General features: G+C 43.1%; 1 protein-coding gene across 2 annotated transcripts in view; it reads right to left on the bottom strand.

The window, feature by feature from the left end:
* NPRL3 (NPR3 like, GATOR1 complex subunit) overlaps positions 1 to 27034 on the bottom strand; it is a 426334-nt gene that overhangs the window by 269153 nt on the left and 130147 nt on the right. For both annotated transcript variants that reach the window (XM_086941146.1, XM_086941147.1), the window contains one exon: positions 21868 to 21997. In XM_086941146.1, the coding sequence (XP_086797272.1) occupies positions 21868 to 21997 (130 nt within the window). The remainder of the gene's footprint in view (positions 1 to 21867; positions 21998 to 27034) is intronic.

The following is a 27034-nucleotide window of genomic DNA, read 5'->3' as shown; positions in this document are numbered from 1 at the left end:
CGACTACCAGTTGTAAGGTCCAGGAGTATGACCAAACAGAGGTCTCTGTAAAATGGGGTGTTGAAACATTTATTCATCAAGCCTCCCGGGGATACTCCTATCCCATAGGAAACCCTGCATTAAGAAGTCGAGACATGTTAAAAAAAGGGGGGATTTTGTAGGAGTAATTGCACAGTTGTTTGGGAGAAAGACCATCTTAATTATGGTGGTCTGTCCTGTCAACAAAAAGGGTGTTGGGACCAAAATGTCAAGTTGTTCCTCTGCCCAACCAGCAGGCGCGCCATCATCACCCTCTGAACACTGAGCCTAAGCCACCGATATGTATATTCCTAGGAGTGTGAACCCCTTAGTTGTTTTCTTTAAGACTGAAGCCCAGCCATTTCTGATGCCTCTCCCCACACTGGGTGGAATTATTTTGCTCTCTTCAATGGGGGATAACAGAAAGCACTGGTAGGAGGTGATATTTATGAGATTTTGCATAAGAGTGCTGAAAGCCCCCCTGCCCCCAGCATGATGCTGACCACCTAATTAAGATTACCGGTCAAGTACTAGGACTATAAAACCACCCTTAGCTAACTAGCGGCAAGTGGTGAGGAACCAAACTGAATTTCTTGCCCAACACAATGCAAATTACATAGCGAGTCTGGAGACGGTTAAAGAGTCCCGAAATCACTCTTGATTCACTGAATCCAACTTCCATAAAACAGTTAATCTTCTGTATGTATGTACAAATGTGTACTAATAACAAGCAGACCTAGTTGTAAATGCACAGGAATCTAAGGAGTCAGGAAGGGATATAGAGAGTGAAACAACTACAGCTAACTTATTTGGAAGTTAAACGTTACTCTACTTGAAGGGTGCGGGTGTATGCGTGTAGAAGGTCTACTTAACTGCAGAATAGACTTTCCTTGAAGAAGTGAGTCTTCAAATCTTTTTGGACCTGCGGACAGAGAGTGCTTCTCTAGTCTTTATCAGGATGGATCGCCAGGGTGCTGTAGAAGCAGATAACCTGCCCATTGGTCACTTCTTTCTTTTACTGTTTGGTCTGAAACCTGGTGCTGTCACTATCCTGGATACTGTGAGGCACTGGAGTTATAGTCTCAAGTGTGAAGCAGAAGCCCTTGAAGGAGGTTCTGCCATGAATATCCAGTAAACTTTTTTGATTTTGTAAAGAAAAAAGATGCATTGTACTGATCTAAATATGTTTGCTTATGGTACACTCAAGCTGACCTTAAAACAGTTTGCCACTGCTATTTACTGACGTCCAAGACAAGACTTGGACATAATTCTCATTTTAAGTTCCAAACCTGTTGTAATATGAGCTCTACTGATTGTGTAAATTTTGGAGATTCCATTAGAGGTGGCTGAAATTTCACCAACTTGCGGTGGCAACCGACCCATGTCTGTGCACCAAGGTCTGATTTACCTACAAACAACTTTCTGTTCACCCCAAAATTATTTATCTATTCTAGAGTCAAAAAGCAATTTTTCATTAATTGCCAAACTATAGCAAAAGTCTAACATTACATTATTTTTGTTTTGTGGGAATGATATGGGGTGACTCAACAACGGAGACACAACACAGACAACAACAACAAACTTTTCGTCTTTACCTCTTATTCACATATTTATATTAAAGGAAGATTGGTGAATAAGGAAATCATAGGACTCAGAGAGAGGTAAAAGGGAATTAAGGGTGGCTGCTGTAAGGCTGTAGAAGGTGCATTTTCAGATCACTTTGGCAGGTGGGAGAGGTGGAGATCCGATGAATGTCTTGGAGGGAGTTGGCTCAGTGGTTTGGGCCGAGTAGCGGAAAAGAGCCGAACCAGGAAGTAGCAGGAGGAGTTTTTTTTAGTTCAATACATTTTATTAGGATTAAAGAGTATACAAGAAAATTTGAATAACATAAAGGTGATACATATGAGGAAAGATATGAATTCATTATGAGTTACTACTGAGATAAAATATAATGTGGAAACCAAAAAAACGTGATCCAGATCAGAGGTATCACCATGGGGTAAAAAAGAGATTTGAGAGAAAGAAGAAAAGAGAACAGAAAGAAAAAGAAAGGGAAGAAAAGCAGGAGGAGTTTTAAACACATAGAATGGAGGTTTCAAGAGGCTCATATTGGATTGCCAAATGCAATCAGTGAGTAAAAGAAAGAATATTAGAACATTGGAATGTTGGGAGCTCCATTGAAAACAATGGAGTGCTCCTGGCTTATAATGGCTGGTATAAGCCTGGAGCTCCAACATTCCAATGTTTCTTTGTTCACAGCTCTGGCTGTGAACAAAGGCTTCAGGGAACCTGAGGGGATTCCAATCCCCTCACACTCCAAAAAGGCTTTGTTTTTTTTGTTGGAACATTCTGTCCTCTAGTGACAGAATGTTCCAATAGCCTTATAGCCCTTCGTAGATGGGCTATACCGCTATTAAAGTCCCTCTCCCTTTTTAAAGGCCCTCGCCTTCGGCTCGGGGCCTTTAACGCTGGATAGGGCCTTTAATAGCTGGTATAGCCCTCTACGGCGGGCTATAAGGCTATATTAGAACATTGGAATGTTAAGCGCTCCATTGAAGACAATCGAGTGCTCTGGGCTTCTAATGACTAATAGAAGACCGGACAGCAACATTCCAATGCTTTTTTCATTTCACAGCTGTTGTTGTGAACACATTAGAACATTCTGCCCATTAGGAGTGGAATATTCTAATAACCTTAGAGCCCTCCCTAGCAAGCTCTACCGGCCATCAAAGGCCGATCCCTTGTTAAAGGCCCTCGCTGAACCCTGGAGCAGGAATTAAACATGGCTGGTAGAGTCTTCAACATCAGGCTCTAAGACTATATTCGAAGTTTTGAAGGCCGGGATTTGTAGTTTGTATGTCACTCGTTTTTTTGCTGAAAAATAGCCAGTTTGGTGATGGTAGAAGAAGGCGGGGAAGAGATTACTAGGGGATAATGTCGAGTGTTGTGGTGGCAAAGGTAATGTTGTGTTGTGCCGTGTTGCAGTCTTATGTAAAGAGCAACTTCCACCACAGAAGTGGTCACTTGCTGCTGAGAAGTCCAGTACTGTGTTCAGTGGTAAGAATGTGTGTGTAGTGAGAAAGGCCGACAAATAAGCTGCTACAGTACTCTGGGTTGCTAAAGACAAGTAGGGATGTTAAGCGCCAGGATACCTGTAAGGTATCCTGCGCTCTACAAATTCCCTAAATAAAATAATAAATAAATAAATAATACCTTAGCCAAGAAAAAAAGGAAATATGGGGGTACTTGTTATGGATATTGGGCTCCTCATATCTAGCAGCGATTGCTGGCATACGGAGAAAGGATTCCTGGCACATGGTTGGGGTTAAACATACACCAATTTAGGTGAAAGTTTAAAGGGAAACAAAATATGGATTCCAAGTTGGCTGGGTGCTAAAACGTCCGTAACCAAATGGAACTAATCAGCATACACCGACCTGGAGGGAGAGCCTGGACTACGTAGGCAAACGTTCCTCCCAGGGCCTTGCCAATCTGGTCATGCAGGTGGCCTTGTGCTGAGAAAGATAACCCATCTCTCAAAGGCAGACTCAGTACGCTGTAAGGGAACCCGAGTTGTCCTGTCTGACTTAAGGTCCCAAAGAAAATATACCTGTCTGGTGGAGAAGTCCAGCAAGCACCTATGTCTGATAGCACATCAGCTATGCAGAAAAGTGCTTGGAACGGTCTGACTAAAAACAAGCATTTGTAAAGGCAACTGGTCTCACCTATGAAGGCTATTGGCTTTGACGATGGTTTGTAGCCACGCTATATAGCAGCGAGGCTGCTGTGCAACATGGCTAAAGCAAATGTTTTAAAAACACTATGAGGCAGCAAGTGCAAATGTGCTTTTTTAATGATTCTTGTTTGTATAATGGGAATTAGGATTGGCTGCTTTAGGGGATGTCATTTTAATTCGTTTTAGCTGTGTGCTCTTCCTTCGCCTATCCTCGACCCACCTGCGTCCGTCTCTCCAGCCCTTCCTCCCTTCTTCCATGGTGCCCAGTCCCCAACGCGCTTCCCATTTGTTGGGAAAAAAAACAGTTAGGGGAGTGGCTTTGAGGACAAGGCAACAGAGAGGAAGGGGGAGAAGGGTACAGTAAGGGGAAAGGGTGAGATGTGACGGAGAGAATAGGGACAACGAGGAGTGGGCGGGAGGGGCTGTGGCAAGCACCCGGACAAGCACAAAGACCAACGGGGCCCCTCCATTAGGGTGAAGGAGCATCACCCCCCACCACCTGAAGAATAAAACGATAATAAAACGGGTTTTAAACATGTTTTATCACCGTTTTATTTTAATTCCTCCCACAGGACTCCGACAAGTCTAGGGGGAGGGCCCAGGGGGGTGACACTGTGGTGTGGGGGGAGTGATAGTGCACTCCCTTGTCACTTCTCTGTGCATGAGGGTTTGGCCGGCCATTTCAGGCCGGCCAAACCCTCATGCGCAGTTAAGCTTTCTCCAGCCCCAGCTAGATTCTGGGGTTGGAGAATGCAGGAACAGGCTCCCAGTCTGCCAGGGAGCGCAAAGTCCCAGTGCTAAGGCCAATCCTGACACTGCTCTACTGCAGCATCATGATTGGCCGCAGTGCATTTTAGGAGCCTGTGCCCAGAAGAGCGCGAAGCAGTGAACGGGTAAGTAATTTAAAAAAATATATTTTTAATTTGTATCCCAACCACCCCCAACCCCCAACCCCCCTCCCCAGCTTCCTCCTCCGGCCCATCCCACCACCCTGGCAGGGGACAGGTCGCTATTGACAAAGACCGCTGAGAGTGGGTGGGTTCTAGGACTGGGTAGTACAGGTACAAGGGATGAGACTGGGCAAGCACTCAGACAAAGGAGGTGGGAAAAGGGCTGAGGGGGTGCACAGACAGCGAAGGGAAGGCAGGAGGGGAAGGGGAAATACACAGACAAAAACATGAAAAATGGAGGAGGGTTGGCATTAGAGGGGCTGAGGCAAGCACACGAATAACAGAGGGTGCGCTGATGCTGGGTTGGTGGCAAGCACAAGGACACGAGGCGGACTGGTGAGCCATGGCTAGGGCAGGGAGATGGGCAACAGAAGGTGGGGGGGCTGTGAAAGTACATGGAGAATGGGACAGTGGGCTGAAGGAGCTGGGAAAGCAAACAGACAAACACACAAACAACACCGGGTGGGTGCGAGAGGCTGGAGTAGGCAGAAGGACAATAGAGGGTGGGTGGCAGGGGGAGCACTTGGACAACAGAAAGTGGGTGGAAGGGGAATGGGGGAACACGTGAGGGGGAGAAGTACACAAGAGAGATGGCCGGAAAACACAAGCAATCTTGTTTTAAACAAAAAAAGGAGAGCCTAAAAAAGCAAGAAGACAGACACAGTAATGCAGCTATGGGAGGGACAAACACAAGAACAGAAAGGAAAGCTCATGGAAGCTGACGAATAAGAAGCAAGCAAACAAGAGCTACAAAGAAGCAGACCAATATAAGCAATGCCCGGCCTCTAACCCCTATGTAAGGTAACAAAAGGTTTAGCAAGAGACAGCGCATGTGCTGAGTTAGACAGCGAGTGCTGCATCTTTTATGCGATGTTCCAGGGTTCTCCCCCTGCGCAGACGCAACCCGAGGCTTCGCCAGAAAGTGGTAACTAGACGGCCCTCTTCATGAGACTAGACATAAGACACGGTGCACCTAGTTATATTTCCCCAGTTCTCCAGTTTAAATAATTGGCTGCCATATAGTCGCAGGCACTAGGCCTACCCACACAAGTGAGGTACCATTTTTCTCAAAAGACTGCGGGGAACACGGGTGGGTGAGAATTTGTGGATCCACGTAGATTCCAGAACTTTCCACCACAGAAATGTGAGGAAAATGTGTTTCTTTTACTATGTTTAAAGTTTGCAAGGGATTCTGGGTAACAGAACCTGGTGAGAGCCAGTCAAGTCACCCCATCCTGGATTCCCCTGGGTGTTTAGGTTTAAAAAATGTATAGGTTTGATAGGTTTCCCGAGGTGCCGGCAGAGCTAGGGTTAAGAAACTACAGCTAGGCACTTTGCAAAAAAAAGGGTACTTTTTCATTGTGAAAATGTGGTGTGTCCACGTTGGGTTTTGAGCTATTTCCTGTCATGGGTACTATGCCTACCCACACAAGTGAGGTACCATTCTTATCGGGAGACTTAGGGTAATTCAGATTTATAAAGCAACTGTTATTACCTATTGACATACAATGCATGTCTGCCTTCCAAATGAAAGACAATGTGTAAAAAATAAGTCATTTAGAAAAATGACCAATAATTCGCATGCTAGTATGAGTATTCCCAATTTCAGAAATGTTCAAATATCTACTGTTTCTAAACTCTATATTTTGTTCCCTTTTCAGAAATACATAGGTGTCTTTCATACCTATTTTTCCATGTATATATTTTCCCAGAATAATTGCTATATACCCGGTACATAATAAAAAGCCATTGCAAGACGCTGCTCAGTTTTTGGCTCTGGGTTAGTCAGGTTCTTGGTGATCCTATATATCCCCACAACCAGTACGGTCCAGCGGATGTAACTGACTGTATATTGCTTTCAAAGAGCTGTCATAATTAGAAGTTACAGGTGAAAACGTTGACACAAATGGCTGTTTTTTCAACTAATTTTCAATTTTTCCTATATTTAAGTGTTTGTTTCTACAAAGAAACCTTGAAGGATCTACACAAATGTACCCTTGTTGAATTCAGAATTGGGTCTTCTTTTCTAAAATGTATAGCTTTTCAGGATCCATAATAGCTTTCATACCAATTTCTACCATTAACTGGAAGGAGGTTGAAAGCACAAAAAATAGCAAAAATAGGCTATGTCCCAGAAAAATGCCAAAACTGTGTAAAAATGTTGGTTTTCTGACAAAAGTCTGTCCTTCCCTAAAAGCTGAGAAAATTGTGATTTCGCCCCACAGACCATTTTTGATACCATTTGCAGGGAAAAAAATAGACGCTTTCATTTGCAGCACTTTTTTCCCATTTTTCCCCCAAAAAAACAAATATTAGCTATATTTTGGCTAATTTTTGGGTCCCCTCAAAGGGAATCCACCAACCCTGGGTACCTTTAGAATCCCCATGATGTTGAAAAAAGGGACACAAATTTGGCATGGATACCTTATGTGGTCAAAAATTTACAGGGGCCTAAGCGCTCACTACCCCAAATAGCCCGAAAAAGGCTTAGCAAAGGGGGTGAAAAGGCCTAGCAGCGAAGGGGTTAAAGGTTCAGCATACACGCCCTTAAACAGGTTTTATCAAACAAAGGGTATGCAGTTCCTTAAAGGGGGGGGGAGAACAGACAGTCCTGTTGGGCATTGCAGTGCCAGCCCAAAAAGGTGCTGCCCGATGATGAATCATGACACCCACTTGGGTGTGCAAGGTCCCTTTTTCCCCAATCGCGCCACCCTCCACCCACTCCGGTTTTCCAACCATTCTGAAGCCACTGTGTACCCTTTGTTTGACAATATGACGTTAGCCCACCCCTAGCCCTGCTTTACACAATGATCAGTCCCCTGAAGGTTTTTTACATTTCAAGTGCTGACCAAATCTACTCTTAAGTGCATTAGAAAATAGCTGTTTAAGTTAAAACTATGCAACGTCGAAACTAATATTTTAATATTACAGTGTAGCTCGACAAAACGCATTTAATAGACTTGAGACGTTAAAACATTTTTACTGCACTGCAAAGTTAAAAAAACACAGTGAGCGTCGCTTCTGGGCCTCTTGTCGAAGATCAAGTGTGGTAACATCACAATGGGCGCAGTTACAAAAGGGAGCCACATGGTGGAGTAGACGAGCCATCAACACGTTTCCTAAAGTACATTTCTCGCTCCCATTGTGGTGTGCAAAAATGAACGAGCTTTTTGTAACAGTGACTCATTTCGGAGTTTTTCAGCTTTTTTGCTGCTAGTCATAGTTTTGTATGCACTTGGAAGGATGCTAGAAGGATGCTAGAAAGATGGCTCAACGGATTGGTCCCTCGCTACCGACACCTGTGTGTGACCTGCAGATGGAACTATCACTCGAGGCTGGGCTGCCTCAGCCCATTATCCTTCCAAAGTCAAGAAACCGACTACCATTCTAGCATATTTTCTAGACATGGTGAGCGCCGTTAAAATGTGTCATCGCAACACCTGTTACCGCTTTTGGAAGCGGCAAAAATATATTAATAAAAAAGTACAATTTGTCTCACATTAACATACGGCAACGATTTTAAAAACCACACAAATTCCTTAACCAGGTAACAAACGGTCGTCATGAAGGCTGCATTTCGGATTAAGGAGTATAATTTTTAATTGTTCTCAATTAATGTAATCAAAAGGTGAACACAATCTTTATTTTTTAAAAAACGATACTATGGAGGATATTAAGGTAATAGAGGTGGGCGAGCCACTGAAAACTCGAGCCAGGCTCGAGCCTGAAGCGTGGCACTTGCTCAGCTCGCAATCAAGCAGTAACATTTGAGGTAAAACGGAGAAAAAACAGACCCCTACCCCCCCCCCCCCCCCCCCCCCGAATTTAGTGGCTGTGTTCTACAAAGTGAGACTAGAAAACCTGTATTAATAGCGGTTTCCTAGCTCAACAGAACTCTGTGATCTCAGGCAAATATTTTATTTGACCAACCCCCTTTCTACATTACCGCACAGAAAAAACGCCCGAGTTAAACATACTAGCCGTACAAAAACCTTGTGTTTAATTTAATAGACTATAATGTTGATCGACAATGATCTGGGCCAAATACAGGGTTCACATGACCACTTTATTGCCTCATACAGCCTGATTCATCAAGCTGAATTGCGCTTGCAAAGGGCCAGATTCTGAGAATCTGGCCCTTCGCGAGTGCGATTTTTGCATTTGGGATTCATCATCCCAAATGCAAAAATCGGTAATAGCGATTTCGCTATTTTGCGAGGAATTACATTTAAGGAATCTCCATTTGAGATTCCTTAAATGCAATTCATCATCCATTTTTAAATAGCTAATTCGCAATTTCGGGCCGCTATTTACCGCGAGGTCAAACCTCGTGGTAAATAGCAAAAACTTAGAAAAATGCTTTTAAAAGCATTTTTCTAAGTTGCATGTTGCACACACACGTGTCCTTTGGACGTGTGTGCGCAACACCTGTTTAAATTTGCATTTAAGGGGTACTACACCCCTTGGACACCCCTGGCACCCTTTAAATCGCTATCTTATTTGCGATTAGCTAATTGCTAATCGCAAATAAGGAATACTCCCCATTCATTCCTATGGGCCTTTTGGCCCATAGGTGTGAATGGGGAGTTATTCCTTATTTGCGATTAGCAATTTGCTAATCGCAAATAAGGAATATGTAGGAATCGCATTTTTTGTGTGATTCCTACATGAATCCCGTTTTGCGAGCCTGTAATAGCGATTCCTTATGAATCGCTATTATAGACTCGCAAAACGGGTCGTTGATGAATCAGGCTGTTAGTTCACTAATGGCGCAGTCGTCAGTATGGGGCCCGGCAAGGATTGTTCTAAATTCATTTTTAAAACCATCACTTTTAATAAGTACTTCTCAGTGCAGTGCTATAATGTGAACGTATTGATCCCAAATCTTCCACATGTTAAAGAAAACACTTTTTCAACTTTGAACAGACTACCATGTTTTATGTGATGTATGTAGCATGATTAACATGGGAAATATTTTCAGACCTTGGCTCGCTCGTGGGCTCAAAGAGCCAAGCCGGCTCTCAATGGTAATAGTCCAGGTTCTCTCACCCCTATACGGTGCGTGCCTGCTCTCGAGCTCTCCCACCCCAAAGACGTCTGTATATCCTGAACAATGCCAGCAGCTGGCCAGCACCTGCACTCGTTTTTGGTGAAAGGGACTTATTTTCTTCGTAAGACTCTGACCCAATGAAAAAAAAACTTGATAAAGATGGGGCAAGAGAAACATAGCAAAACAGTGACATTAAGAGAAAGCCGGGATGAATGAGAACCTGACAAGACTGAGACAAAAAGACATTATGCGCGGTGTGGGGGCGGAAGAGCCACGCGGGGCAATCAAGCCTAGGCAGCCTTGTTATCCAGAAACCCTATCATTCAACAGATTTGGTGGTACGCTCCTGACAAAAATATTGCACTTATTTTTTTTTTTTATATATAGATTATGTACCAGATTATGTACTGCTCCTTGTCGGGGGCACCTGTCTGCCTACTTCACATAAAGGTAGACCTGCTTTCTTTAACAGACGGAGGGATCTTAGAGGGTGCCGTTATGCATTTTCTAGAAAGATCCACGCCGAATGGCCCCCAAGCAACTCCTTGTGGCTGGTCCAATGAGGGGCCATCTCCTGCGGAGTACGACCTAAACCCAGGCGGCAGGCGTTGCTCCGGTCAGTCCTTTCTCTGGCAAATAATAGAGGTATTCTGGTTGTCGCCCTGTCCTCGAGCTGCCTTCTTCGGTCCAGGTTTGTACAGCAGTGCCTGAAGGCAGCGCGTCAGTGAAAGACAGACCAGCTGTTTGAAGCAGCCAGCCCATCTTTCTCAGTGCAGGGCACCTGGCCTGCCCATTCGGGGTGGGGGTCAGCAATCCCTTTGGTGACGGGTGCAATGAGTGACTATACCTGATGCCTGGGCGCTGGTCCACTGGACCTCATCTGATAGCTTTTAGAGGGCGTCCTTGGTGTTGGTGGCACACTGACGGTGTCCCACCTCTTTGTGGCAACCTCTGTCACCATCTGATGGCCTCTAAGCCTGCGGCCAGAATACGATGCAGGCGCAGAGGCAAAGTGTTTCTCTGATTAGTATGGGGCCATGCTCTCATGCAAATGAGGTAATGCCCCTTTAGGATAGCAATGACACTACATGTGTGCCAGTGCTATCTGTATTACATAAGCAACCGTGCAAGCATCTGCAGCCCGTCCTCTACGCTCAATGCATACCCAGATCAACTTGCGTAGCATCGGCCCAGGTGTACTCTCACACTGTTGGTACTTGCCAGTCCAGTTCTTCTGTGCCTGTGAGACGTAAGGGCACGAAGGTACCCCTTGTGATTAATATTCCAGCTCTCGACTGAAAAACAGGCGCCAGTCATGACTCCAAGCTCAACTAGTTGTCAAGTTCCTTCTCTTTAAGCTTTGCCTTTCATGGAGAAGGGAGGCAGAATGGCCAAGGTTTCATTTTGGAGAGTGATTTTGCGGAGCAGATAGTCTAGTTCAGGTAGCACATGCATGTTGTTGCATGACTCAATAAAAATCTAATATGCTCAGTAACGCTTAATAAATGCTATGGAATTTACAACACTTCTGAATGCTTGCCTAGGTACTCAGTAACAACTTTGTGCCTCTGCAGGGCTGCACTCACTTCAACAAGGAGGTCAGCTTCTTGATTTACATGGGACTATCCAAGTGCAGCACCCGTTTGCAAGTTTTGATACTTGAGTCAGTGTTTGTGATGTGCAAGGGTTGTCATCAAAAGCATACAGGGGCCACGCTACCCAGCGCTGCCCAGTTACTGCAGAGGTTGAATGGTCTCCTAGTTGTCAACTCAGCGGAAACAAGAGTAGTCAATGTTTGGGGGATTGCAATGCTGGCAGCAGGGACCATCACCTTCTCCAACATTTGACAGCAGTAACAACAGTGGTGCAGTTCCTAGGTCTCTTGTAGGCCCCCTAGATCTTGACAAAAACAACTGTGCTCTCGGTACTCTGGGTACTCTGAGATGGGGGAGAATGTGTGCCACTAGGACCTGGCCTGGCAGTTCAGGCTTGACTGTTCCCATTGGGCAGAGGGTCAAGACTGATTTGCATATGGCTGGGTCCAAACTACAATAGCATGGTGAGCAAAAAAACGATGGATTTAGGCCCAGATCTCTGTACTGGGGTGAATGTATGACATTGGTCTGCATTCTGCCCACCAATTGTTCTTTTTGCACAAGGACATCTGTGTCACCAAAGATAAGGCCACACAGCAATGCAGAGGAGCACACGCACATGCCCCGCCAGATATCACGATCAATGGAGACCATGTGAGCACCAATGCTGAAGTCAAGTACTCAGGCATCACAGAGACATCAGTATCCCTGAAGAAAGGTCCACGCACTGTAGAGGGGTAGACAAATGAGCTTCACAAGCACAACAGTCTCCAGAGATACAGGGTGATGCAGCACATGGAAGCAGACAAAAGGGCCACATAGAGAAAGTGTTGCTGCTGAAGAAAGATGCATAGTAATTCAGGGTCCAGGCACACAGGGTTTACACAGACGTCCCCATCACTTTTCGCAGGAAATTATGCGTCAGTCACCCACAGACACCAGGATCCTGATTTTGGCAGGCTGGGGGCTTTCTGAATTCATGGAGGCAATTCTAAAGGACAGCGCACTTGGGCTCTGGGTTTAAGCGGCAGATTGATGAGATTAGGGTGTGTGCTTCTAGGAGCTGTGAGAGCAGCAGGGCTCTTATTGAGGGGAAGATTGTGAGACTTGAGCCACGTCTTATTTACTTTATCGCTATCCGAGCGGACACAGTTAAGATATAAGAGTTATCGAGACTAAAGCCGAGAAGGTGGTTCCTACCCCACCCTCGGGGGTGGTTGTGTGGGCTGGCCGGCGATATCTGCCCTAGGTTCTGCCAGGGCCTTGAAGATTAGAGTACCCATGTCCTGATGAAGCCTATATCATCTGGCTGAAACGCGACCGCGACTGCGTCAACACCTCTTGCTATGAACGGAGTCCCCTGTTAAAATTCAAGAAAGATTTGATTTTTTCTTAGGTGCACCAACACAAATGTAGTCTGGGTTGATGTGTTAACCCCCTGGTGCTTTGCTTTTGGGACTAGCATTTTGTTGTATACTCCACTCTAAATTAAGAGGAGGTACATATGTAAAATTGGTGTGTATATATATTTTAATATATTCCTTGTATTTAGGGTACAGAAAAGTGTTTGTTGATATTGTAAATGTTTTGTATATTTGTATATAATGTACATGTGATGTTTTGTATATAGACTGTTATTTGTTGTGCATCCCTGGATGTCCGCTCATATATGTGTATATGAATTAATATATATTTTTTCAGTGTATAATTCGTTATGCACAAGACAATTAATTGTTTCTTGTTTAAAAATTAAAAGTGGATTGATCCCTTCAGTACCCTTTGTTTCTACTTTTTCATCCTTGGATGTCTCCTGCTCAGGTACGGGAGGGTAAGGTGGGCAGAACCCCTAACCATTTTTTCTAGTCTGAGATTAGCTCAATGTGCAAGGGTGGTAGGGAACGAATGTGTGATGCCACCTAGAATGTACAGGATTTGAAGAGCTGGAATTTTGAAGTGCTAATTGTTGAAAGGTGTTACAGCTACCTGGTGTCTTCGTGGTTTGTTTATGTACTAATAAAGACCTTTTTGGTATCTACAGAAGTTTGACCCGCCTTTAGAGAGAAACATGAAGGACAGGTCTTCCATTTCCAGAGCAGTCAACCTCATTCAATTCTTCAGATGCAGAAACTGAAAAATCTGTACTCCTGATTGTGAGTACAGGCCTTCAAGTGAAACAGCCGGGAATTCCGCCAATGATCGCGCCCGCCCTCTGGACAATTGTGCAGAGCTCCTTAAAGTAAAATGTGAGCAATGTATAATCCAAAGGGATCAGTCTGAATCCAGGTCAGTGGTATTTGGCCTGCTTCCAACTCTACTTTCAGAGTCACTCACAACCCCAAATACTGAAAGGGAGCCAATCCTGACAAAATACATTTTCCTTTTGGGTGTGTGACAACTCCAAGGAAATCAGCAGCAGGAGAGATGTTGGAGCTGCTTCTCTAAGCAGCAGATCAAGGGATAGGATGTGGGGGATGGGTAGGCAGCTCACCGCTTTGTGTGAGATGTGTAGTCTTGGTCATGCCTTTGGCCATAACCTTTGTTCAGGGGTTTCTCTCATTAGACCACATACTGACATAGATGAATTGGATTGGTCCAGTCTATGCAGGCCTTCAGTTCCTGGACTGGGAATGGATGGCAGTAGTGACTGGTTCCACGCAAGTAGATCTGGTGTGGCTGAGTTCCAGTGCTACCCGCCTTCGGCCTACTGTCTCACACACCCTGCCTTCCCCGGCATCATAGTGCACCCACCAGTTGTGCAGGAGGTCGACAATAAGTTCCAGCGTTCAATTCTGGCCAAGCAGCCAATTGATCAATAGTGATGAAGCAGGAGAAGAAGACAAGGTAAATGGCCTGACATGCCACAATGTTACACTGATATTGGCAGGGGTCCAAGATTTCAGAAGCCTCACCTTGCAGTTAAACAGACCAGGGAAGGGAGCGACACAAGGCAGAAATAAGTGAGGATGGGAGACTGTGAGTACATCATAGCCTTATCAGTAGGTCACTGTCCTCCTTTTACATCTAAAGTCTTCCATAATACTGGATGTTAATGCTGGTTTCTCTTCCTGGTTAATTTCTGATTCATGTGATGTATGTAACATAGTGTGAAAATCTTAGTAGTGAAACATTGTTAACAATTCACCAACTGAAAGAAGGGCAACAGCGGGGGCCTCCTAGTCTGTGTTGTAGACTACGTCACGCACTGTCTGATTTAGCTATCTGTATACTAACATTGTCTTCCTGTGATGTTGACCCACTATTATGTACTACAGGCACACTCAAACTACTCTGCAGTTTGGTAGCACAGTGGAATCTTTACCAAATTGCAACTCAGAAAATATAGGAGTTTGCATGTCTAAGAAGAAGACGTAGAAGTCCTTGACCAGTAGATTAATTAGGAAAAATGCATTAACAGAGCCTCCCATTACATTTACACCTATCACCTGGAAACAAATTCCAATGGCAGGTAAGTGAACATTCAGGAACTTACCAAGAGCCAACGAAAACCCCTCAAGATACAAGGGGTAGGCCCTCTCGAAAATCTGGCAACTAAGCCACTGAGACAACCAGAAGGCCTGTAGCAGCAAAACTCCAAACTAAGGCCCACGGCATCTGAAGTAGGACCAAGTACTACAGAGATGGCTATAGCATCACATCAACAACTGGGCAGAGGAGCTATCCTACAAATACATTAACTTCTAGCGGGGAAAAGGTGCGGATGTATGGCAACTCAAACACTTAAGGAAACAGGAGTATAGTCGATGGTGAATGTCTGTTATCTACAGGGACAGTGCCCGAGGGAGGGTTCCGAACTGTTCACTTCTATTCCTGGAAAGAGTGAGTCAAGAAATCAGGCATTGCTGGATAAAAGCTGGAGAGATGGAGGAAAGGATGGACTCTAGAGTCTGGTCCACAGCTCCACCTCCACCTCGATCTCTATACTCTTCCTATCACTCCTCAGCCACCTCTGGCCCAATGTCAGCCATAGAATGTTCTAGTAGGTCAATTAACAAGGAAACACACCTTTTGAGGAGCTCATCAAGCATATTAGTATTGCTGTGGCATCTAATTTCCCCTGTGATTCAAGGGGAATCCCTGAATGACACTCTCCAGAATTCCCAACAGAGAGTATCAGTAACCCCACGAACAACAACCACTGATGATGACCCAAATTTCATATACCAAGAGCTAATGGATATAGTTTGTGCACACAAAGAGGCTCATAGCATCAAATAGCAATCTGTATGATCAGAATCACTATGTACGCATGTCATCAATAGACATCTGTGCGTATGCTGTAGCACACAAGCCATTCACTCACTGTCTTTCTCGCAAAGAATGGAAAAAGCACCTAAGGCAGCACCGAGTACTTGGTGCATAAATACAGTGTTGGGACACCGCAACCAAACATGGCCTTTCAGAGGACCACAAACCCACAGTCTGTCACTGACGCAACCAACTACTTCAGCGTTTAGTGGGCAAAAGTATCTCCAATATACTGAATACCAAAGTTCCATAGTGTATCCTGATGATTTCAAGGGAAACACTCAGGCGAGGATAATAAGAATAGAAAGAAGAAATGCCATAAATCTAAAGAAAGAGCATTTTGGAGGAGGACAAACTTGAAAGAAACAAACGTCCTTTAAGAGACTACTGTGATGTGTCTGTTGTCTTCCCAGCGGCGGAATTTCCTGAAATCATTGGTGAGGAGTAAGGTGGGAGGTTAATTTATCAATATCGGAAGAAATTACTTAAAAAGAAACAGCTTTTACGCGAGCTAAAATTTCGTTGTGAGCGCGAGACGAATTCAAACTCGTCAGCGCGTTCTGTGAAGCGTCTCAAATCGTTTGTGCGTGTCAGTGACGCATGGCGTTCTTACTCTTCTGCGTGTCAGCAACTAAACATGCATTGTGACGTCTACGGAAGAAGAGTGTAATTGACTCGCATTCTTCACTGCGTTTCAAGTTAATCGCCTTGCGGTTCAATGACTCAGCCTGCATTGTGACGTCTGCATTCTTCACGGAGTTTTAAGCGAATTAGCTTGCAGTTCAGTAATCTTCTTTGTATTGAGACGTACAGAGTCTAAATATACACGGCGTGTAAAACAATTTCAGCTTACACTTCTATGAAATAAAGGGATTGATGACTGAAATTTATTTAAAAGAAAAGGACTATTAAAAAAAATACATTTTATCTTCATCTTGATAAATACTTGAAATAAAATTATACCACTGAGAAAAGTCAAAGAAATAAAAAAAGAGGAAAAGTTGTAAGTTCACATATAATAAATAAAAAAAAAAGTTCTGAATTTAAATATTATTTGAAATTACATAAGGAATACTTGAAAAATGCAAAATGTCACACAACCAGCTTTTTTCTTGACAAGTCCTGGTGAACCAAATGTTAAATGGAAAAAATGGAAACTTTTTTTGCAAATTATGCAAGAGTTTGTGGAACCAATTTAAGTGCTGAGCGAAAACATTCTCTACTATTACATTGTTTGGGAGGAGAAGGTCAAGAAGTCCTAGAACATTTACCTGAACTAAGTGCGGCAGAACAAAGAAATCTAAATGAATATGAAATTGCTATTGTTCAACTTGATCGACATTATTTACCAAGGCTGAGTACCATTATGGAAAGGTATCATTTTGGATTAAGAGAACTGAAGAAAGACGAGACAGTGGAAGAATATGTTTCTGTTTTGAGAAAATTGGCATAATCGTGTAATTTTGGTCAAACTTTGGATGAGAGAATAAGAGACCAATTTGCTTTGAGATGTGCTCATGATAACATAAGAAAGGAATTGTGGTTGAAAGATGAACCAACACTGGATGAAGTTTTAGTGATTGCGAAGCAGGTGGAACATATGACTAAATGTGTTGAAGAGTTTAATGGTGAAAAGGAGAAGACATCTATAATAGAAACCAAAACTGAAACTAAGACAGAAGAAGTTGTTTGTCAAGTTAAGCAAAAAATGAATCCAAATTTAGAAAAAAAAAATTCTGTGCAATATGTTCCTAATTCAAATTCTGGAAATAGATTTTCTTGTTTTAGATGTGGGCAATTTAGTCACTTAGCAAATTCTTCTAATTGCCCTGCGTTGAAATCTTTATGCAACACTTGTGGGAAAAGAGGACATTATTCGAAATTCTGTAGAACAAAAATGTTCACGGGTGAAAGTTCTAATAGGAAATGGTCTCAACCGCAAGTGAAAACTGTGACTTTTCAAGTCAACTGTGAGAAAATTGATCATCCCTCTCATTTGGTTTCTGTTGAAAATATAATGATAAATTTTAAATCTGATTCATGCTCACATATTACTATGATTGATGAGGAAGTGTTTATAAAGAGTTACAAGGGAAAAGTTAAATTGTTCAAATGTGATGTTGCTCCTTTGGGATATGGTGATAAACCAATCAAAATGTTGGGTTACTTTTTAGCAAAGCTTGAATTGGGAAGTCGCATTACGGTGGGAAAAGTTTATGTGACAAAGAAAGGTGATTCCTTGTTGAGTTGGTTACATCAGCGTGATCTTGGTGTTCAACTCAATCCTAATGCTGTTCCCCAAGTTATTGTTCAGGAGATTGGTGATGTTTCGGCTTTGTTTTCTGAAAAATTTCCAAATGTTTTTAAAGAAAGTTTAGGATGTTTAAAGGGATACAAACATCATATTCGACTAAAGGAGCAAGCTGTTCTGGTTGTAGCGAAGGTAAGAAGAATTCCTCTCTCTCAGCAGACCAGTGTACAAAATGAAATTGAGAAACTGATTAAAAATGGTATTATTGAACCAGTTGAGGCCACGGAATGGTTGGCCCCAGTGGTCGTTGCTAAAAAACCAAATAACGAGATTCGTCTGTGCATTGATTTACGGGCATTAAACAAAGAGGTGGTTGTAGATCATTTTCCCCTTCCTAACATTGATGAAATGGTTGGTACATTAGAGGGTGCTAATTACTTCACCACATTCGATTTGGCTTCCGCCTATCACCAGGTGGAGTTAGATGAAGCTTCTCAAGATTTGACTGCCTTTATTACACCCATGGGAACATTTAAGTTTAGGAGGATGCCTTTTTGGCCTCGTATCGGCAGCCTCTGTATTTCAACGTATTATGTCCTGCTTATTGAAAGGACTTAAGGGGGTAAAATGCTATCAAGATGATCTATTCATTTATGGAAGGAACATTCAGGAGCATAATTCTCGGGTGTGTGCAGTTTTGGAACGATTGAGTGTGGCAGGAATGTCGTTAAAAAAAGAGAAATGTAAATTTGGTTTGGAAGAGGTAAATTATCTTGGTCATCGCATCACGTGTCAAGGGGTTTTTCCAAAGAGAGAATTAGTTGACACCATTGATAAGGTTAAGGAACCTGTTAACAAAGATGAGTTACTTTCGTTTCTGGGTATGGTAGAATTTTATGGAAAATTCATTACGAACTTTGCTGACAAATCTTTCAATTTGAGAAAGTTGACAGCTAAAAATGTTGCGTATGAATGGTCATATGAATGCAAGAAGGAGTTTGAGAGTATTAAGAATGAGTTAAAAAAAAAAGCTCCTTCACTTCATGCTTTTGTTCCTGGTCTTCCCACTTACATGTTTACCGATGCGAGTGAAAAGGGACTTGGTTCAGTTCATCTTCAGAAAAATGAGGGAAAGGAAGTTTTGATTTGTTGTTCTTCCAGATGTCTCAGAGGGTCTGAATTAAATTATTCTGTTATTGAGAGGGAGTTTTGGCCATTTATTGGGCCCTAAGAAAATTAAAGAATTTGATTTGGGGTACTAAGGTGATGGTGTTTTCTGACCACAAGCCGTTGAAGGAAGTGTTTTTAAAGAAAGGATTGGATTCTATTTCCTCAAGGATTAGGAGATGGATTATCTTTTTACAGGAATTTGATTTTGAAGTTCTATATGTTCCTGGTGTGGCGAACAAATCTACCGATTGTTTGTCAAGACTTGTTGGTAGTGAATCTTATGATGAGGAGGACATGTGTGAAATGGAGGAAGTCATCAATGTGTGTGAGGTCACTGATGGTGCGGTGGAAGAGTGTGTTTGGAAAAGTGAATTGGAGAAGGATGATGAGATGATTTCTGTAATTAAATCCTTGAAGGAAAATGTGCGCTTGAATAAACCCTGGGCACTTGTGGCTGACGAACTCTCTGTCACGGATGGTCTACTGACCCGTGGTACTAAATTAGTTCCTCCTTTGGGCTTACGGAAGAAACTGTTGTCACAAGTTCATAGTGGTCATTTGGGTATTGTAAAAACAAAGGAGATGATCCGTTTGCAGTTTTTGTGGCCTAATATGGATTTAGAGGTTGAGAGGCTCGTCAGGGAGTGTGTTGAATGTTGTGTTAGTGACAAGATTTTAAAAACTAGACAGATGCCCATGGTGTGTAGATCTTTGCCAAGTTATCCTTGGGATGAAGTTGCTATTGATATCCTTGGTCCTCTTAGTGGTGTGTCTGATACTCCGTATTTGATTGTTCTCATTGATTTGTATTCCAGATGGATTGAGGTGACTGCGGTTAGAGACATTACTTCCAGCTCTGTTATTAAGTTTTTGGATGATATATTTAAAAGGGAGAGCTTTCCTAACAGTCTGTTGTCTGATAATGGTCCTCAGTTTTGTTCTGGCTTGTTTCTGATTTTTTGAAAAAATGTGGTGTTGTACACAAAAGGTGTTCATTGTATCATCCTGAGTCTAATGGTGCTGTTGAGAGGGTGAACAAGACACTCAAAGAGTCGATACAATTGGCTAGGTCCAATGGTTTGAACTGGATGGTTGCTCTGCAAGAAAGGATAAATGCTTATCGTTTTTCTCCTCATTCCTCTACTGGAAGATCTCCTTTTGAGTTATTTAAGGGTAGGATACCCAATACTTTCTGGTGTCCTGGTTGGATGAATCTGAATAAAGGTTTAGTTGATAATAGTATTGGTGAATGGAGGGAAAGGGAGTTGAATAAGCAGATGTTGAGAAAGCTTTATTTTGACGAGAAAAAGTGTGTACGTTACCAAGACTTTAACGTGGGTGATCTTGTTAAAATAAAAGCACCTGTGGGATGTAAGTCATGGTCTAAATATACAAATGTAAGACCAGTCATTAAGGTTTTCAAGAATGCCATTAAAACACAAGATGGGAGGATTTGGAATAAGAGTTGTGTCGTACTGGTTAAATCTGATTCTAATTCCATTGTTTCTGATTTGTCTAATGAAAATGATTCATTCAATGCTATCAACTTACCTGCGGCAGACTCTTCTGCTCCTTGTTCTTCCCGCAAGAGGAGCATGAGAATGTGTAGTGCTCCTATGTATATGAAGGATTATGTTTAATGCTCCTATGTGTATGTAAGATTATGCTTAATTTGTTTTCTTATGTTTTTCTTTCTCATTTGTGTTTTATTGAGAAGGAAGATGTGTGATGTCATGCTTCTCACTGTATTTCTCTCCTGTTTCTTTAAGTTGCACGTCACTGGATTCCATGTGTATCTTAGGGATTCCAGAATGTAGGTTATTGGAGAGTCAGTTGACTCTAGTGGTTCGAGGCTGAGGTTTTAATAAACCAACGCTTAAGGACACCTGTCTCCTATTTGCTCATTTAACTATCTGACAACACCACAACTACATGTGGACCTAAGGTCTACTGACCAAAGTGTGTATTTCTGAAGACCTCAAACTTGGGCCAGGCCCATTGAAAGCTATAGATTTTTTCCCCACCTATCAGAGGAAGGACATTCAAAGTCAGACTGGTGTACTTGTCTTTATAAATAATTCTACAGGGAAAAGGGAAACAGGAGAGCAGTGACAAAGGGATATGCAGAGATAAGGAAGGAACTCCAATTACCTAGGGGCCTGATACCCAATAGAGCACCCTACTATCTTCAGGGCTGCATGCACGGAGATGGAACCCCAGTGCATGGGTCCCCCACCAAGAATTCTCATGCACACTCCATACATTTGGTGACCACTGTGACCAGTGTTGTGGCCTTTTTGTCATTAAAAGGACACCACTTTGGCTAACCCGGTTAAACAATAGGATCCAGCACTTCATTGATGAGCTGCAAACCCATATAACAGAAAGGTCTTCTCTTGAAACTTATAATGTTGGGCTCCTTTACAGGAAAACCTACTAGGAATGCTAGAGTTATATGATAATGTACAGGTTCTCGCACGCACATTGTGTAGGGACTTCCTACCATACAACACTCAATTTATCAATCTCAGACGAAAGAAATGCTAAACTGGCCCTGCAGTGACTCAAACTCATGGTGTGCAGATAACTTGCCAATTGTACTGACAAGTCAATTACTGTTTGGTTCCGGAAACACACAGTTGGTAAAATGAACACAGTAGACAAAAGTAGTTATGCCCTTGCACAGTTTCCCCCATATACACACGGCTCACAGACCACAGACACAATGGCTCACAGACCACAATAACTGAACTAAGCCAAAAAGAACATCTGGCGATCAGGTCTCGGTAAATGCAACGAAAGCAAAGGGCACACATTCGTACCAACAGTACCTGTCCCATGGCATGCTGCAGCAAGGTGGGGTGACCGACGAAGCGCACATTGTCTATCTTCAGCTCGAACTTCTTGCCACACATGTCCGACTTGGTAGCCAAAATGGTTGCAAGGATAACATCTGAAAACCTTTAAAACCACAAATAAGCGTTAATGGGTCTTTGATCATTGCAGGTGCAGCGAGAGAAGAGGGCATCACTGGGAAAACGCAACAGAAGACCACGGGTTAATGTAATTAACATTAATTAAAGATAAATTAGATAGGGAGCATACTTTTCAAGCTTGGAAAATTACAGTGTGCAGAATGTCAGAGGGGGAATGAGGTGGGGCATGCATGATCATACAGGGGGGGAGGGGCATGCTGTCTGACATGTACATCGGGTGTCAGGGGGAGCATTAGAGCTGGGCCAGCTGATGAAGAGAAGAAGCCACAAGGCCACTGAAGCGCTTGGGTTACACAGCAGCTATTTGTCTACCCAACCTTCTATGTCATGACACCCCGAAAGTGCCAAGACTTGCCACGCACTGCCTCCAACTTGTAGCTGCCAACAAACGAACAACATATGAAACTTAACACGAGGCGCAACTGTGCTGAACTGGAAGCACCATGGGTAATGCAGGGAAACAAACACCAACAACCAGCTTCAAAAGGACAACTAGTCAAGCTGCTGGACCTGAAGAAGGGCGGGAGAGAAGACTGAAGCGAGAACGCAGCGGGTCCGCCATGTTGGTTACACTCAATCTGCAGAATCCTTTGAAACGGTTCAAAAGCGATTGAAGATTCTGACAAAGGCATACGCACTTGAAGGCACCCTACAGTGGGAAAGTCTCCTTACAAAAAAGCAACTCGCCACATTTGTTGCTTGTTACAGTGACCTCCTAATTTCAAAGGGCCAGTAACAGCAGTTCTCGGACCCACAAGAATTATGAGATCCGCAAGAACACCACAGAATTGTTTACTTTCAGCAGCTGAAATCTCTGTGTATATCCCTGGAGGAAAATTACCTATTTATATGTTAAATGTATAAAGCGCATCATTCACCCAGGGGGTACCTTGGCGCTAAATTCATCATTTCGATCATAACATACCTCTATATATTATGTCACATAAAAAAAAACTATTTTCAGTAGCTTTCTGGATTAAAAAAAAAAAGTTTCTTTTCGTAAATCAAATGGCAGATTAAGCCAACATTTTGGAGCTGCAGAGGTGAACACAGTGCATTCTAAGCTGACTCGTTTACACTTAGGGGTAGTTTAAAGGGACAGCCCTCTAATGTCAGCGACATTAATTCTTCAAGCCACCAGAATCCAGTGCAAATCCCAGTGAGCCAGTCTTTCTAAATGCCATTCTGGCTGCCGCACTTTGTGCTAGCTGACGTTTCCATACTGTTTTGATGGAAGAGTGCTAGGCACAATACATTACAATAGACTGATGCTGATGACACGAATGCACTGACCCGACTTAGGGTTACAGATCAGCCCAGTAATTCCTCATCTCTCAGTTCAATCGATGATCCCTGTTAACGTCCCCCTCCAGAGTAACTTGCACCCCTAAATAGTTAACTCCAGGGAGTGGCCAAAATTCGGGAGAACTTATAATAAGGTTCTTAAGGAGCAGTGATAACAATGGGTCGTAACCATCAATAGAAAGGACATCATGGTTACAACAAAAAACCCAGTCATATCCACCTACAAAACAAAAAGACACCCCCTTGCACTGGATATGAGCTTATACCTAACAGGACAGATGACATCACTAATTACACCATATAGAACTATACCTTAAAGACATAATCTGTGGCATTACCAGTAAAACATTACAGCTTTTCAAATATGTTTGCTCAGAGGGAAAATAAAGTCCTTTTTCCGGCATACAATCTATCTATTTGAGTGTTTATAGTGTCACTGCGGTCTTACAAAAGTGTCACTTCACAGGAAATAACCCTTTTGACCCCAATAACTAATTCTCCCAGCCCTGAGCAATTTGCACCAGGGTTCAGACACAGCATCCAGGTAGCCAATTGTTGAGCCTGGTGAACTTAGTGCAGAACAGATCAAAAGCCTAAAAGAGGGCTCCAAAACTCATCAACACAGGTTGTCTACGTTACAATAAGACGCATGCGCAATAGGCTCTCACAATCCTCACCATCTTAATGTTCATGAACACTGAGTGGAAAACAAAAAAAAAAAAGCATGCCATGCAGGATGGGTAAGTGGGTTGGCCCACGCATGTTCTGTGCCCTGTGGTCAAGTGCAAAAAGAGTGCAGCAGTCTACTACTCCTCGGTGGGACACGGTAAGGGGTAGAGGCCTACAAAAAAACCACCTTCTTGGGCAATGTACTATGTACAATGATGCAATGTTTCCTGCCACACTCCCCCTAACTATCGACCAAGGCAGGAAAGTGGCTCAGAATCCCACATCCACCATAGCACTGTAGTAGGGTCAAACATATCACCCATACTTGAGAAATGTAGGTGGTGCACATATGCACTACCATAGCTACTTGGCATGGTGGTGGGATACATGCACCCCTTCTCCTCATTCTGACTGGAGCAGGTACATATAGATACCCATCATCCTTCAGCCAGAAAAGTAGGCAAAGGAACACAATGCACCACAGAGCACCACTGCTCTTGGGAAAGGCGGAGGGAAGATCAAACCTGACCCTAGGGCAAAGTAGATCTGACAGAAAATGCAATGGATAAAAGGAGGCAATTTCCCCATACATAGCACCTATGCCCTTCGGCTAAAAGGTGAGGCCACCTTACAGAGCCTTCGCACTTGTACACGGCAGCAGTGGTGAGAAAGGTTCCAATCGTTCCTTCAACATGACCATGGGGTTCTGGCTAGGTACCACACCACCCTCTTCGAATGAACAAGCACCGTTCTAGAACAGGTCCTACACCTACTACTCTCTCTATTCTGCAACATAACAATGTCAGCGACAGGGAACAGCTAGCTGCCTTGGAACCCAGTTCACAAAAATGAACAGGACACCGGGAGAGTATCCTTCACCCCTAAAACACATTATGGTGATGGAGACCCACCGCAACTTCCAGGACACCCGGTACCAAATTTGCACCCACATCAGAAGAAATGTACATGTACAAAAACACTAGAAATCCCTGAAAAAAACTACAGTCAAGGGAGTGTTATGATTGACAGGTGTGTCAATATGGCCCCAAAAGAGGTGAAGTTAGAAAGTTATGATATGATCATAATTTTAGCTACAATCCAGGAAGCACCATGGGGGGTGCACTTTGGGGTCCAGCAGAACAAGGGTGTGACTTTGTTAAGCATGCAAAGATGGAGGTGTGGTCATGTGATTGTTGTATTCACTTGTGGGTGAGTTGAGAGCAGTGGGGTAACGGTCAGGTGTCTCCCTCCGGCTGGTGGAGTGGGAGCTGAGACCAATGTTGTTGATCCCTTTACAAGCAGTTAGTTTGGGTTGATTATCACACAATATTTGATCCTTTCGGCTACAAACCACTCTCTCTCCACCATTCTTCCACATTAGAAGTGTTTAATTAGCATAAGGCTGGAAAGGCATTTATTAAGGTTTAAAGTGTCAGTAAAATTGTTGCCGCTTGAGTCTCATCAAGATTCTGTAACTTCTCCTTAATAACCAGAATAGTCTTCTCTTCCTGCTCTGAAACCATATTGTCAGTGGTGGAAACAGTCCCATTCCTTGGTGTGCCCTTACAGGTGGCTTGTGATGTACCTTTTCAAGAATTTAGACTAGAAGGACAGAGATTGGATGCACTTCGTCAAGCCATTGACGTCAACATTTGCTTCTTCAGGATTCTTTTTTAAATGATACAGCACTGTACTTTGGGGTCATGAAGCACTGAAAAGTCTTGTAACCATGGTGGAAAGGCGGGGCGGGGTCATCAATTTATTGGCGCAGCTGTCTCAGCAAGGTGTTACTGAGCCAGAGAAGCCTTGATGCACATCACTGCTTGGGTAACATCAGCTGTCATAAGACTGCAAATAGATGAAGCTAGGGGATTGCCAAGCAGCGGCATTGGTTGGAAAACCATTGTGGGAGACTGGCCACTTCACAGTTCTGGAAGCTGTAGGCCATGCTTGAAATGGAAAAATAGAAGTTCTGGTACTCTTGTGTCTGAAAAGTGCTGGTACTCTCTAATTAAAAGAATTATGTCTCTCTTGAGGAGTGCAGGTACTCTCTCTCTCAAAATAAAAAAGCGCTGGTTCTTGATAGCGGACAGTACTGGCCCATTTAAAGCACTGGCTATAGGAGAGCTGTGGCAGGGCTGCATCAGCTGTTTTAGAAGGGACTTATCTTTTTTTGATGGTCTGCAGCAGTAAAGTCTGTGGTATTTAGAGGAACGACCACACGCGGGTATTTATTGGTTATAATGTAAAAAAGAGAGCGGCCCGTAAACAAATAACAGCCTCCGTACAGCATGAGCAAAACCCAACTGTTGTAACATCCAGCATCAACAAACCCCTCACAACATCCTGAGGGCCATATGTATCATAGTTCCGTTTTGCGATTCCTAAATAACGATTTTTAAGGAATCGCTATTTAGGAATCGCAAAATGGTATGTATGAAGAAAATCGCTTTTTTTTAGCAATTCCTTATTCTTCCTTAATTGCGAATTCGCATTTTGCGAATTCGCAATTAAGGAATAATTACCAATGCATTCCTATGGGCCAGGAGGCCCATAGGAATGATTGCGAAATAATTCTCAAATTGCGAATTCGCAATTTGCTAATCGCAATTTGAGAATTATTGCAAGGGTGCAGGGGTGTCTCAAGGACACCCTACTGCACCCCTGTAAATTACATGTGTGTGCATATGGCGCACATACATGCCCAATGGGCATGTATGTGCGTCATATGCCACCCTCACAAATGCACAATTGTGCATATTTACAAGAAATCGCAAATTACCACCAACTACAAGTTGGTGGTAATTTGCGATTTCTAAACCTGAAATCGCAAGTCTAAAAAGCTTCATACATAGCATTTAAGGAATCGCAAAATTGCGATTCCTTAAATGCTTAAGCAAAATAAGGAATCGCAATTTTTTGCGATTCCTTATTTTGCTAATGTTTCTTACATTTCAAAATCGGTAAAAAGACCTTTTGCGATTCGCTAAGGCCGAAATTCTGCGAATTTCGGCCTTAACGAATCGCA

The sequence above is a fragment of the Lissotriton vulgaris genome, chromosome 10 (assembly GCF_964263255.1).
Source record: "Lissotriton vulgaris chromosome 10, aLisVul1.2, whole genome shotgun sequence".
NCBI lineage: Eukaryota > Metazoa > Chordata > Amphibia > Caudata > Salamandridae > Lissotriton > Lissotriton vulgaris.
Note: the sequence above shows the minus strand (reverse complement) of the source record. Positions and strands in the feature narration are given on the sequence as shown.